The sequence below is a fragment of the Sus scrofa genome, chromosome 2, assembly GCF_054392235.1.
Source record: "Sus scrofa isolate SSC_HxYL_T2T_F1_AM1 chromosome 2, Sscrofa_HxYL_maternal_Yorkshire_Landrace_v2.0, whole genome shotgun sequence".
NCBI lineage: Eukaryota > Metazoa > Chordata > Mammalia > Artiodactyla > Suidae > Sus > Sus scrofa.
Window position 1 is genome coordinate 68,812,291 of NC_139384.1, and position 14,071 is coordinate 68,826,361.

Sequence of the window (14,071 nt, forward strand, 5' to 3'; positions counted from 1 at the left end):
TGGATAGGTGGACTGGTGGAATGATGGGTAGGTGGATGGGTGCATAGTGGAAAAGTGGGCGAGTGTGTGGATGGTCACTGGGCATGCCCCTCTCCCCAAGTAGTGAAAGGCTGAGACTGTCATTATCTCCTCATTGCCTTTGCAGCTGAAGCCTGCAGTACCAGCAGGTGCTGTTTCCAGGACCCGCCATATCCGGATGCAGACTCAGGTCTGAGGCAGTTTCCCATCTTGGGAGGGAGGGAAGGTGCTGGGCTCTGATTAACCCATCCCTAGCAGCCCCTCCCTCATCTCCCTCCTACCTATCCCAAGACTCAGACCCACCTGAGATCTAGGGACGCCCTACCAGACAGCCTGACCATCTGTGCTCACCAAACTCGTGTTCTGGAGCAATCACCCACCTCTGTAAGCCTCATCTCCTCCCTAACAGGGTCACAAGGCAGGTGTCTGTGTCTGTTATGATTAGTCAGCATGGAGGTGCTAAGCACATATTCAAATATTTTGAAGTTGCCAGGAGTCAAGCATGGCTGCAACATTCATGCTTGTAACACACTCACTAATCTGCCACTGGGTAGATGTTTCATCTATTCTTTGTTTCAAGAAATATTGAGTTCCTTGGTGGCCTAGTGGTTAAGGACTTGGCATTGTCTCTGCTATGGCATGAGTTCAATCCCTGGTGCATGCTGTGGGCTCGGCCAAAAAAAAAATTTAAAAAAAAAAGGGTTTGTTTTGGAGTTCCCATTGTGGCTCAGAGGTAATGATCCTGACTAGTATCCATGAGGATGCAGGTTCCATCCCTGAACTTAATCAGTGGGTTAGGATCCAGCACTGCCATGAGCTGTGGTATATGTCGCATATGAGGTTCACACCTGGCGTTGTTATAGCTGTGGCATAGGCCAGCCACTGCAGCTCTGATTAGACCCCTATCCTGGAACTTCCATATGCTGCAGATGCGGCCCTAAAAACAAAATAAAGAAAGAAAGAACCTGATTCGAATCTATGAGGATGCAGATTTGATCCCTGCCCTTGCTCAGTGGGTTAAGGATCCAGTGTTGCCATAAACTGCAGTGTAGGTTGCAGACTCAGCTTGGATCTGGTGTTGCTGTGGCTGTGGTGTAGGCTAACAGCTGCAGCTCCAATTCAACCCCTAGCCTGGGAACTTCCATGTGCCACAGTTGTGGCCCTAAAAAGAAAAAAAAAAAAGAAATATTTACCAAGGAATTTCTTTGTGGCACATCAGGTTAAGGATCCATCATTGTCACTACAGTGGCTTGGGTCGCTGCTGTGGCAAAGGTTTGATTCCCTAGTCCCAGAACTTCCACATGCTTCAGGCACAGCCAAAAAAAAAAAAATTTTTTTTTTTTTACCAAGCACTTAATACTTGCAGACACAGTTTTAGCCATGAAGGAATCAGCTGCAAGCCTGGGATCACAGCCAAATGCAGGAGTTGGACAGGAAGCAAACAAACGCATGCACTGCCTACAATGAGGAACCATGAAAAATCAGAGCAGGGTGAGGGATGGAGAGGCTGGGACTGATTCTGGTTGGCTAGTGGTTGAGGAGGTAACGCTGAAGGAGAAATGGGAATGTCAGGATCTGGGGGATTCCAGGCAGAGGGCATAGCACATACAAAGACCCTGAGGTAGGAGTGAGCCTGGTGTGTTTGAGGACCAGTGAGGAGACTGAAGTGGCTGGAGCAGGAGGTGCAGAGGAGATGGCAGGAGACAGGTGGGAAGGGCATAGGTAGGTGCTGGAAGCCACAGCGTGTTTAGGCTGAAGTGACACTGGATTACATAAGTGTCAGAAAAATTCCTCCCTGGGGTGTGTCAGTTTGGGGACCCTTTCACTCTAATCTAGTCTCAAACCTCTGGGATCTTTAGGCTCAGCTTCTGGCCCCAGGGACCTAAACTGCTACCGGATATTCAACAGAGCTGGTTATGAATGTTCCTGGGAGTATGAGGGCCCCACAGCTGGGGTCAGCCACTTCCTGAGATGCTGGTAAGGATCCTGCCCTTGCTCCTGACCCCACGCCCATGCTCTCAGATATATGGCCTTGACAGCGTCTTTGTCCCTTCTTTGGCCTCAGTTTTCTCATGTCAGAAGGAAGGGTTGGGGGGAGTTCCCTGGGAGCCTAGCAGGTCAAGGAGCCAACTCAGGTCTCTGCTGTGGTATGGGTTTGATCCCTGGCCCGGGAATTTTTGCATGCTGAGAACATAGCCATTAAAAAAAGGGTGGGGGGAGTGTTCCTGTTGTGGTTCAGCAGGGTACCAACCCAACTACTAGTATCCATGAGGATATGGGTTTGATCCCTGTCTTCGCTCAGTGGGTTAAGGATCTGGCATTGCCATGAGGTGTGGCGTAGGTCACAAATGCAGCTCAGATCCCCAGTGGCTGTGGCTGTGGCATAAGCTGGCAGATGCAGCCCCGATTCAACCCCTAGCCTGAGAACCTCCATGTGCTTCAGGTGCAGCTCTAAAAAGCAAAAAAAAAAAAAAAAAGTAGTAAGCATTGGGGATCTGTGCTGTGTGTTGTGGTGAGGGACAGTCAGCCTGGGTGGGCATCCAATATGGGTGGCAGTTAAGATCCCTCTAGTACTTCCTTCATTCTCAACCTCTCACGTATTCGTCCATCTGTCTACACATTCATCCATCTATTCATTTCTTTCTTCCCTCTGTGTCAGCCCATGTTGGGAGATTCTGGGGTCCTCCAAACCCCTTAGTCCCAGGCTGATTCCCAAGAAACCCCTGGGGTGGGGAGGGGGAGGCAAAGGGGCAGAAAATGATGCTGGGATGCGATGCACATCATCTGCTATGGCCACTGAGATGCTCTGGGGTTCATTAGGATCCCAGACTCAGCACAAACACCCTCCTTCCCACAGCCTCAAGTCTGGGCGCTGTTGCTACTTTGCCACAGGCTCAGCCACCACACTGCAGTTTTCCGACCAGGATGGCGTAGACGTGCTCAATGCTGTCACTCTCTGGGTGGAATCCCGGGCTGCCAACAAGACGGAGAAGTCCCCCATGGTTACCTTGAATCTCTACAGCTCTGGTCAGCATTCTGTTCTCTTCCTCCCTACCCCTTCCTAACCCAGAGATGCCTGGGTCTCTAAGCCTAGACAGATCTGTAAGGATTCTGGGACCCTGGCAAGGGGTTAGATAATGTCAGCCATTTTCACACCCAACACTGTTGTGTGACTTGGCAGATTCTTCCATGGGTCCCTTACTGATCCCCTACTGCTGGACACTTTGGTAGCTTCTGGTTTCTCCTTGATACTGTAATGCTGCCAAGTCCCTGTTGGGTCTTTCAAATCTGTTTTGGGTGTTCCTGTTGTGGCTCAGCCGTAACAAACCCAATTAGGACCCATAAGGATGCAGGTTCAATCCCTGGCCTCATTCAGTGGGTTAAGGATGCAGCATTGCCTTGAGCTGTGGTGTAGGTTGCAGATACAGTTTGGAACCTGCATTACTGTGGCTGTGGTCTAGGCCAGCAGTTAGAGCTCCGATTCGACCTCTAGCCTGGAAACTTCCATATGCCGTGGGTGCAGCCCTAAAAAGCAAAAATGAATAAAATAAATATAATATAATATAATATAATATAATATAAAATATAAGGAGTTCCCGTCGTGGCGCAGTGGTTGACAAATCTGACTAGGAACCATGAGGTTGCGGGTTCCATCCCTGCCCTTGCTCAGTGGGTTGACGATCCAGTGTTGCCGTGAGCTGTGGCAGATGCAGCTCGGATCCTGCGTTGCTGTGGCTCTAGCGTAGGCCGGCGGCTACAGCTCCAATTAGACCCCTAGCCTGGGAACCTCCATATGCTGCGGGAGCGGCCCAAAAAATGGCAAAAAGATGAAAAAAAAAAATATATATATATAATCTGTTTTCATGGAGTTCCCTGTGGCTCAGCAGTTTACAGATCCAGCATTGTCGCTACTGTGACTTGAGTCGCTGCTATGGCTCAGGTTTGATCCCTGGCCTGGGAACTTCCACATGCCATGGGGACAGCAACCCCCCCAAAAAAATCTCTTTTCATGAATCAGCAACATACACTTTGCTTGTTCTCTCTGACCTGCTACTGTATGCCATGCTCGGTCATAGGGAACATGAGCAAGACCAGTAGAGGTTACAGCCCAGGACTTGGGACTAGGGTGAGGTGAATGACGTGCCCTCCTTGGCCACAAAGTTTTAAGGGGGGGTTGCTAAAAAACCTCGGAAATCAATATAAACAGTATCACAATGCAATATTTTTTTTAAAAAATCAATATTAATGCCAAAAAAATAGCCATGACAAAGTATCAAAATTTTAAATAAAGAGAGAGAGAGAGAAAAAAAAAAGAGAGGATCTGGGAGTTCTCTTGTGGTGCAGTGGGTTAAGGACCTGGTGTTCTCCCTGCAGTGGCTTGGGTCACTGCTGTGGTGTATGTTCAATCCCTGGCCCAGGAACTTCTACATGCCATGGGCGTGGCAAGAAAGAAAGAAAGAAGGAAGGAAGGAAGGAAGGAAGGAAGGAAGGAAGGAAGGAAGGAAGGAAGGAGAAAGGAGGAAAGAAAGGAAGGAAGAAAGAATATGACCCTGTTTTTGTACAATCTTGCCTCACTCTCCTCACCCTAGTCCCAGCTCTGTTCCTGCCCTCATGGAATCCAGATTCAAGTGTAATGATGGACAAGGCACGATCATTACACATGATGAGACACAGTTGGGAGGTCGGGGAGGCCTCTAGCTTAAGCTGAACCCTGAAGGATAAAAAGAATCCATCAGGAGTTCTCGTTGTGGCGCAGTGGTTAACGAATCCAACTAGGAACCATGAGGTAGCGGGTTCGATCCCTGCCCTTGCTCAGTGGGTTAACGATCTGGCATTGCTGTGAGCTGTAGTGTAGGTCGCAGACGCGGCTCGGATCCCGAGTTGCTGTGGCTCTGGTGTAGGCCGGGGGCTGCAGCTCCGATTGGACCCCTAGCTTGGGAACCTCCATATGCCGTGGGAGCGGCCCAAGAAATGGCAAAAAGACAAAAAAAAAAAAAAAAAAAAAAAAAGAATCCATCAGGAATAAAGGTGAGGAGGTATAGTCCAGGCAGAGGTTACAGCAAGGGCAAAGGCCCTGAGGTAGAATCAGGCACAGTATGACCAAGATGCAGAGCGAATGATAAGTGTCTCTCCTTAGGTCAGATTCCTTGTGGTGGGTTTAAAAAGTTAGTAAGAGGAGTTCCTGCTGAGGTGCCACAGGATCAGTGGCATCGTGGAGAGCTGGGAGGCAGGTTCGATTGCCATCTAGCACAGTGGGTTAAGGTTGCCACATCTGTGGTATAGGTCAAAACTGCAGCTTGGATCTGATCCCTGGGCCCCACTCCATGTGCCTTGGGGGTGGTCCAAAAAAAAAAGTTAGTAAGATTTCCCTAACTGTCCTCCAGAAAATTAGAATCAGTTAATTACTCTCTCATCAGCAATTTACAAAAGTGCCTATCTCACCACAGCTTTGCCAGCAATGAGTATTAATATTTCAAAAAGATTTTACTAATAGGATCGTATGTATAAATCTTGACTCTTTGACCCATAGAATCCTGGGCTTAGATGGGACCTGCAAGTGTGTTCCTGGTTCACATTTGGGGGGCTTAGTTCATTACTCTGAGCCAGGAGGATCACGGGCAGATTTTCCAGAATTTTGGGGGCCAACAACTCACACTCATGCTGGCTTCCCCTCCCCAACCCCCGTCTCTGCTTCCAGTTAAATACGACCCTCCCCCAGGAAACATCAAGGTATCAAGGTCAGCAGGGCAGCTGCACATGGAGTGGGAGACCCCAACCCGCCAGGATGGTGCTGAGATACAGTTCCGACACCGGACACCTGGAAGCCCGTGGATGCTGGTGAGTTTGTTTCCCAGATCAAGGGTTTTCACAAGGCACAGGGCATCTTCACCCCACCCCATCAGTTTGGCCATCTCTATGTTTGTCACCTCTCCCACCTGGCCTTCACTCTTGCCCTGTATTTAGCCTCTGGGGTCACTCCAACATGAAGATCTGACTGTGACCTCCCTTGCTCACACACCCTCTATGGCTCCCCATCACCCTCAGGAGGGCATCCTGGTCCTCAGCCAGCCCTCGGTCCCTTCACTTGCCTCATGCTTCTTCTGGTCCCTTTCTGAAAGGCCATTATTCTTTGCCTGGATTTCCAGCCTCTTCACCTTTGCATGTGCAGTTCCCTCCACCTGCACAATCTCCTTTCCACCTGAACACATGTGAATCTAGCCCACCTTCAGCGTCCAGCTCAAGGGCTGCCTTTTCAAGAAGCTATCTTTCCACTTATTCCTCCTTCCCTCCTTTCCTTTTTTTATTCACATGTAATTGACATGTAATATTTATAAGGCAGAGCCTCCGTGCCTGCCCACTTGCATCTCTCACAAACATCCTGTCTTAATAAATCTATTCCTTGCCTATCAAAAAAAACCCATTATAGGTGTTTCCGTCATGGTGCAGAGGAAATGAATCTGACTAGGAACCACGAGGTTGAGGATTCGATCCCTGGCCTCGCTCAGTGGGTTAAAGATCTGGCGTTGCCGTGAACTATGGAGTAGGTCATAGACACGGCTCGGATCCCATGTGGCTGTAGCTGTGGTGTAGGCCAGCAGCTGCAGCTCTGATTGGACCCCTAGCCTGGGAACCTCCGTACACCATGAGTGTGGCCCTAAAAAGCAAAAAAACAAACAACCACAAAACTCCCATTGTATTAGTTTCAGTTGTACAACATAATGATTTGATATTTGTATCATGATGAGATGATCACCACAATAAATCTATTTAACATCCATCACTACACATGGATCCAGATTTTTTTTTCTTGTAATGCGAACTCTTAAATCTACCCTCTTAGCAATTTTCAAATATACAATTCAGTTTTTTTTCTTTTTGTTTTTTTAGGGCTGCACCCATGGCATGTGGAAGTTCCCAGGCTAGGGGTCGAATTGGAGTTGTAGCTGCTAGCCTACACCACAGCCACAGCAACATAGGATCCTTAACCCACTGAGCAAGGCCAGGGATCAAACCTGTGTCCTCACGGATACTAGTCAAATTCGTTACCACTGAGCCACGATGGGAACTCCTCAGTATTGTTAATTATAGTCACAACGCAGTACATTACCATCCTTGGGATCTTTTTATTTTATTTTATTTTATTTTATTTTATTTTATTTTAGTCCTTTTTTTAGGGTTGCAACAGTGGCACATGGAGGTTCTCAAGCTAGGGGTCAAATCAGAGCTGTAGCTACCAGCCTACACCACAGCTCATGGCAATGCCGGATCCTTAACCCACTGAACAAGGCCAGGGATCAAACCCAAAACCTCATGGTTCCTAGTCGGATTCATTTCCGCTGCACCATGATGGGAACTCCAGGATCTATTTTATAACTGGAAGTTTGTACCTTTTGACCACCCTCACCCATTTCACCTCACCCCCTACCCCCCACCTCTGGCAACTACCAATTTCTTCTCTGTATCTATGACTTTGTTTGTTAAAAATTTGCATGTAAGAAAGATCATACAGTATTTATCTTTTTCTGTCAGGCTTGTTTCACTTAACATAATGACCTCAAGTTTCATCCATGTTGTTGCAAATGGTAGAATTTCCTTCTTCTTCTTTTTTTGCGGGGGAGGGGGGGCACGCCCACAGCATGTGGCAGTTCCCAGGCCAAGGATCGAACACACACCACAGCAGTGACAATGCCAGATCCTTAACCCGCTGCACCATAAGAGAACTCCAGATATTCTTCTTTTTGTGGCTGAATAATAGTCTATTGTATACGTACACCGCATTTGCTTTATCCATCGATGGACACTCAGCTGCTTTTATATCTTGGCTATTGTAAAAATGCTGCAATGGATGTGTATGGATCTTTTCCACTTAGTGCTTTGGTTTTCTTCAAATACATACTCAGAAGTGGAATTACCGGATCATCCAGTAATTCTATTTTTAATATTTTGAGGAACTTCCACCCTGTTTTTCCATAGTGACTGCAGCAATTTACATTCCCAACAACAGTGCCCAGGTTCCCTTTTTCCTACATCCTTGCCAACAATTGTTATCATCTTTTTTGATGATAGCCATTCTGACAGGTGTTCTGACAGGTGTGAGGTAAGCTCTCTTTGTGGTTTTGATTTGCATTTTCCTGGTTGTTAGTGATGCTGAGCACATTTTCACGTACATGTTGGTCACCCGTATGTCTTCTTGGAAATGTCATTCATTCTTTTTTTTTTTTTTCTTTTTATGGCCACACCTGTGGCATATGGAAATACCCAGGCCAGGGGTCCAATCAGAGCTGCAGCTGCTACTTATGCCACAGCTGCAGAAACGCCACATGCAAGCCGCATCTGCAACCAATGCTACGACTTGCGGCAATGCCAGATCCTCAACTCACTGAAGAGGCAAGGGATGGAACCTGCATCCTCATGGATACTAGTTGGGTTTTTAATCTGCTGAGCCACAATGGGAACACCCCTTCATCCATTCTTTAGCTATTCTCTTCTCTCTTCTGTCCCCCGCAGGCAGAGCAAGCCTAGGCTTGTAAGAAACCTCAGCCTTGACCTAGTCCCCAAGGAATCCCTTGTTTGGGAGAGACAGGGACCTCTAGCTTCTGAACAGTGGTGTCTTTTCCTCCCTCAGACTGAAGGCATCTTGAGGCCAGGGAGCTGCCTCAGCTTCAATCCCATCTTCCTTCCAAATGTTGTTTGTGCCCCTCCTTGAGTCTCAGTTTCCCCATCAGGTGAATGGATTTGGATCAGCCAGAGGCAGGTGATGAGGGACCATTGCTGGGGAGAGACATCTCTTTATGTTTCATCTCCAGCCCCTAAGCATACTCTGTAGTGGATGCTCTCAGCCCCCTTTACAGATGAGGAAACCGAGGCTCAGAATGTCCAGGGACTTAGAGTCACCCGGAGTCTGTGGGGCTAGCTGAGTCCTAAACTTGGCTCTCCTGACCCCTAACACCACAGACAGAGATGTTTGATCCCTTAAAATAATGTTTAGGACGTTATCGTTGTGGCTCAGTTGGTTAAGAACCGGACTAATATCCAGGAGGATTCTGATTCCTTCCCTGGCCTCGCTCAGTGGGTTAAGGGTCTGGTATTGCTGTGAGCTACCGTGCAGGTTCCAGATGCAGCTTGGATCTGGCATTGCTGTGGCTGTGGTGTAGGCCAACAGCTGCAGTTCTGATTCAACTCCTAGTCCCGGAAACTTCCATAAGCCGCAGGTACGGACCTAAAAAAAAGAAAAAATAATTTATTTGGAAATTACATTGGAGTTCTCTTGTGGCTCAGAGGTTTAAGGATCCAGCATCATCACTGCAACAGCCCAGGCTGCTATTGTGGCTTGGGTTTGATCCCTGGCCCAGGAACTTCCCCATGCAGTGGGTGCAACAAAAAAAAAAATTTTTTTTTTTGTCTTTTTAGGGCCACATCCATGGCCTATGGAGGTTCCCAGGCTAGGGGTTAATCAGAGCTACAGCTGCCGGCCTACACCACAGCCACAGCAACGCTGCATCCGAGCCCCGTCTGCAACCTACACCATAGCTCACAGCAATCCCGGATTCTTAACCCACTGAGTGAGGCCAGGGATGGAACCTGCAACCTCTTGGTTCCCAGTCAGATTTGTTTCCACTGCGCCATGACAGGAACTCCCAGCCAAAAATTAATAATAATAATTTTTAAAGAAAATACAATAATTTTGTCTCCTAAAGTAATTTAAAAAAATTTTTTTAGGGCTACACCTGGAGCATATGGAAGTTCTCAGGCTAGGGGTCGAATTGGAGCTGTAGCTGCTGACCTCTGCCACAGCCACAGCCATACCACATCTGAGCCATATAGGTTTTCATAGCCATGCCAGATCCTTAACCCACTGAGCAGGACCAGGGATTGAACCCATATCCTTATGGATACTAGTCGGGTTCGTTACCACTGAGCCACAATGGGAACTCCTAAAATAATTCTTTAAAAAAAACTTTTTATTTTGGAGTAATCTTAGATTTTCAGAAAAGTTACAAAGAGGTACAGAGGGTTCCTGTAAAGCCTTCACCTGGTTTCCCCACAGGTTAACGGCTTATGTTTCTGAGTTTATGTCCCTGGTCCCTTGCTGCAAACTAAACTCCAAAATTTATTTGGATTATCACCTGTTTTTTCAAGAATGTCCTCTTTCTGTTCTCAAATCCAAACCAGGGTTCCAGAGTTATCCTGTGGCTCAGTGGGTTAAGGATCCAGCGTGGTCACTGCAGCAGCTTAGGTAACTGTTGTGGCTTGGGTTGGTTCCCTAGCCTGGGAACTTCCACATGCAGCCAAAAAAAAAAAAAAAAAAAAAAAAAAAACCACAACAACTCAAACCAGGGTTCCACATTGCAGTTAGCAAAATAATTGTTGGAAATTTCAACAAAGCTAAGATTTTTGACACCCAAACATAAAACAATATATAAACATGGTCTCATTTTAGGGCGACTGTGGACGTCAGGATGATGACGCTGGCTTCGGTAAGAATAATATCAACAATGACAACAGCAGCAAGCTAGCATTAATTGAGCACCAACTGTGTGCCAGGCCCAACGCTAAATTCTTCGTAGGCTTGTTTGCACCTCCCTGTAATTTAGTACTGGATTATTCCCATTTTGCAGGTGAGGAAACAAAGACTTGGGGTCAAGACGCCATTGGCCAAGGTCAATTCCCAGGAGATGGCCTTGCTGAGACTCAAACCCCAGAGAGCAGTAGAAGTGGGTGATCCTTGAAACTCAAGAGCACAGGACCTGGCCCATTCAGGCTACATTCCCAGGGCCCAGCACACAACCAACTCTCAATAAGTGCACATATGCATTTGGCGCTCAATAAGTGCATGCACACAGTTGGCACTCAACAAGCGCATGATGGCTAAGTGGCCAGTGCAAAGCCCTGAGCACTCCCAGGTGTGGGACAGCCTTCATCTTGATGTTTTATCTGCTTCTCCTCAGAGTCATGCCTATGCCCCCTGGAGATGGACATGGCCCAAGAATTCCAGCTGCGACGACGACGACACCAGGGGCCAGGGGTCCCAGGAGGTCCCTGGAGCAGCTGGAGCAGCTCTGTGTGCATCCCCCCTGGTAAGAGCACCATGGGCCATAGGAAAGGAGATAGGCATTAGAAAGATGGTGGTGGTATTAGAAATAAGGCGGTGAGGATTAGCAATCAGGTGATGGGTGTTAGAAATAAGGCGGGAGGAGAAATTAGGGAAAATTAGTGCAAGGTGGCAGGGCAAGGGAGTTCCCTGGTGGCCTAGTGGCTAAGGAGTTGGCGCTGTCATTGCTGTGACTCAGATCCCCAGCCTGGGAGCTTCCTCATGCCATGAGTGTGGCCAAAAAAAAAAAAGAAAGAAAAAAAGAAATGTGGCAGGACAGGGATCGAGTTTCATTTCGTAAGATGTGGCCAGTATGTAATCTAAAAAGAAGACATTTTGGAATTCCCATTGTGGCTCAGGGGGCTAAGAACCCGACATAGTGTCTATGAGGTGCAGGTTCAATCCCTGGCCTCACTCAGTGGATTAAGGATCCAGTGTAGGTCTCAGATGTGGCTTGGATCCCACATTGCAGTGGCTGTGGTGTAGGCCAGCAGCTGCAGTTCCGATCCAACCCCTAGGCTGTGAACTTCCATATGCCGCAGTACGGCCTTATATACATAAATAATTTTTTAAAGGATTAAAATAAAAAGAAGATATTTCTTAGTCTTTCCCTCATTGCAAATAGTTTGGTTGGTTTTGTTCTTTTCTTTTTTTTTTTTTTTTGCTCTCTTTAAGGCTACATCCGTGGCATATAGAGGCTCCCAGGCTAGGGGTTGAATCAGAGCTGCAGCTGCCAGCCTACACCACAGCCACAACAACATGGGATCTGAGCCGCGTCTGCAACCTACACCACAGCTAGATACTTAACCCACTGAGCAAGGCCAGGGATGGAACCCACATCCCCGTGGATACTAGTCGGGTTCCTTAACCACTGAGCCATGACGGGAACTCCTGGTTTTGTTCTTTTATTTATTTATTTATTTATTTTTATTTGTCTTTTCTAGGGCTGCTCCCGTGGCATATGGAGGTTCCCAGGCTAGGGGTCTAATCAGATCTATAGCCACCGGCCTACGCCAGAGCCACAGCAATGTGGGATCCGAGCCACATCTATGACCCACACCACAGCTCACGGCAATGCCGGATTCTTAACCCACTGAGCGAGGTCAGGGATCTAACTCTCAACCTCATGGTTCCTAATCGGATTCGTTAACCACTGTTCCACGACAGGAACTCCTGGTTTTGTTCTTTTAAAGCTAAACAAGGAGTTGCAAGTGACTGTGTCATGAAGATAGATTTTGCCACATGACGCAGGAAGATGGAGCCTGGGCAGCTCCAGAGTGGAGATGTGGCCCAGGGATGGGAGAGAGAGATAGGATGACTGTCAACTTTTGTCCCCCCCACCCTGTGAGCTGAAGTTTCCTCATCCCTGCCCAAATGCATATCTGCTGGGAAACAACCCCAATGGTTGTTTTCAGATTTTTTTTAATTGTAGTGAAAAAAAAAAAAAAAAAAGGCATAACAGGAGTTCCCAGGTGGTTCAATGGGTTAAGGATCTGGTGCTGTCACTGCTGTGGCTTGGGTCACTGCTATGTCATAGGTTCAATCCCTGGCCCAGGAATGTGGTGGGAGTGGCAAAAAAAAGGACATAATATAAAATTTACCATTTTTACTATTTTTAGCCAATTGCATTAAGTATATTCACCCTCTTGTGGAATGGAGCTCCAAGTTTGCAGATTTTGAAAACTACTGAACAGCCTATGGAATCTTGTTTCATGGGAGTGAAGGAAAAGGTCCCAGGTCCCCAACATCCGCAGGATGTTGTCAGCAAGGGTACCACCCCCATCATAACCATCTTGCTGTCTCTTTGCAGAAAACCCCCCACAGGCCAAGGCGAATTTCTCAGTGGAGCAGCTCCGCTCAGATGGGAGGAGGCAGGTGACCTTGAATGAGCAGGTAACGGGACTGTTGCAGGGCTGTGAGGTGACCTGGGGACAGAGAAAAGGAGACAAGAGGTTAGAGTGGAAGTACATAAAAGGAGGGAGATGAGCCATGGAGGTGGTAGGAACTGGGAGGACTGTGAGTTGAACTCTGAAGGTAATAGGGAGCCATGGATGGTGTGTGAGCAGAGGAAGGATATGGCTGGACTCAGGTGTTCATAGGATCCCTCTGCTGCCTTAGGGGGAGAAGACTGTGTGGGGCTCAGGTGGAAGCTGAAAGGTTAGAAAGGGGTCAACTGTGTTGGTTTGGGTGGGAAATGATTTCTATCAAGCCCCCCAAACAACTCATTAAGTACAGTCTAATGAATCCATTTGACAGAGGAAGAAACTGAGGCAGAGAGGGAAAATATCCTGCCTGAGTTGGGAGCAAAATCACTAAATATTTCCCCCACTGGCTTCACCATAATTGATTCAGCTCTGTTCCCAATGGGCTATCGCAATAAGGGCTATATTGAAGCTCTTTCTCTTCCCAAGTTTCTTGTAATTTGAATTCCTTTTTTTTTTTTTTTTTTTTTTTTTTTTTTTTTTTTTGTCTTTTTGCCTTTTCTAGGGCCGCCCCCACGGTATATGGAAGTTCCCAGGCTAGGGGTCTAATTGGAGCTGTAGCCACCAGCCTACACCAGAGCCACAGCAACGCAGGATCCGAGCCACATCTGCAACCTACAGCACAGCTCACGGCAATGCCGGATCCTTAGCCCACTGAGCAAGGCCAGGGATTCAACCTGCAATCTCATGGTTCCTAGTCGGATTTGTTAACCACTGAGCCATTATGAGAACTCCTGAATTCCTTTTCTTTTTTATTTATTTTATTTATTTATTTATTTATTTATTTTTGTCTTTTTGCTATTTTGTTGGGCCGCTCCCACAGCATATGGAGGTTCCCAGGCTAGGGGTCGAATCGGAGCTGTAGCCACTGGCCTACGCCAGAGCCACTGCAATGCGGGATCCGAGCCGAGTCTGCAACCTACACCACAGCTCACGGCAACGCCGGATCGTTAACCCACTGAGCAGGGGCAGGGACCGA

General features: G+C 47.5%; 1 protein-coding gene across 6 annotated transcripts in view; it reads left to right on the forward strand.

Moving 5' to 3' along the window:
* Nucleotides 1-14,071, forward strand: part of IL12RB1 (interleukin 12 receptor subunit beta 1) — a 29,251-nt gene that overhangs the window by 2,099 nt on the left and 13,081 nt on the right. For 3 of the 6 annotated variants that reach the window (XR_014835558.1, XM_013987467.3, NM_001145986.1), the window contains 7 exon segments: nucleotides 146-208; nucleotides 1,878-1,995; nucleotides 2,876-3,045; nucleotides 5,717-5,856; nucleotides 10,460-10,496; nucleotides 10,968-11,096; nucleotides 12,921-13,003. Coding sequence is in view for 4 of the 6 variants with exons in the window: in XM_013987467.3 (XP_013842921.1) it covers nucleotides 146-208; nucleotides 1,878-1,995; nucleotides 2,876-3,045; nucleotides 5,717-5,856; nucleotides 10,460-10,496; nucleotides 10,968-11,096; nucleotides 12,921-13,003 (740 nt within the window). In the remaining 2 variants the exon portion in view is untranslated. 6 annotated transcript variants of the gene reach the window in all.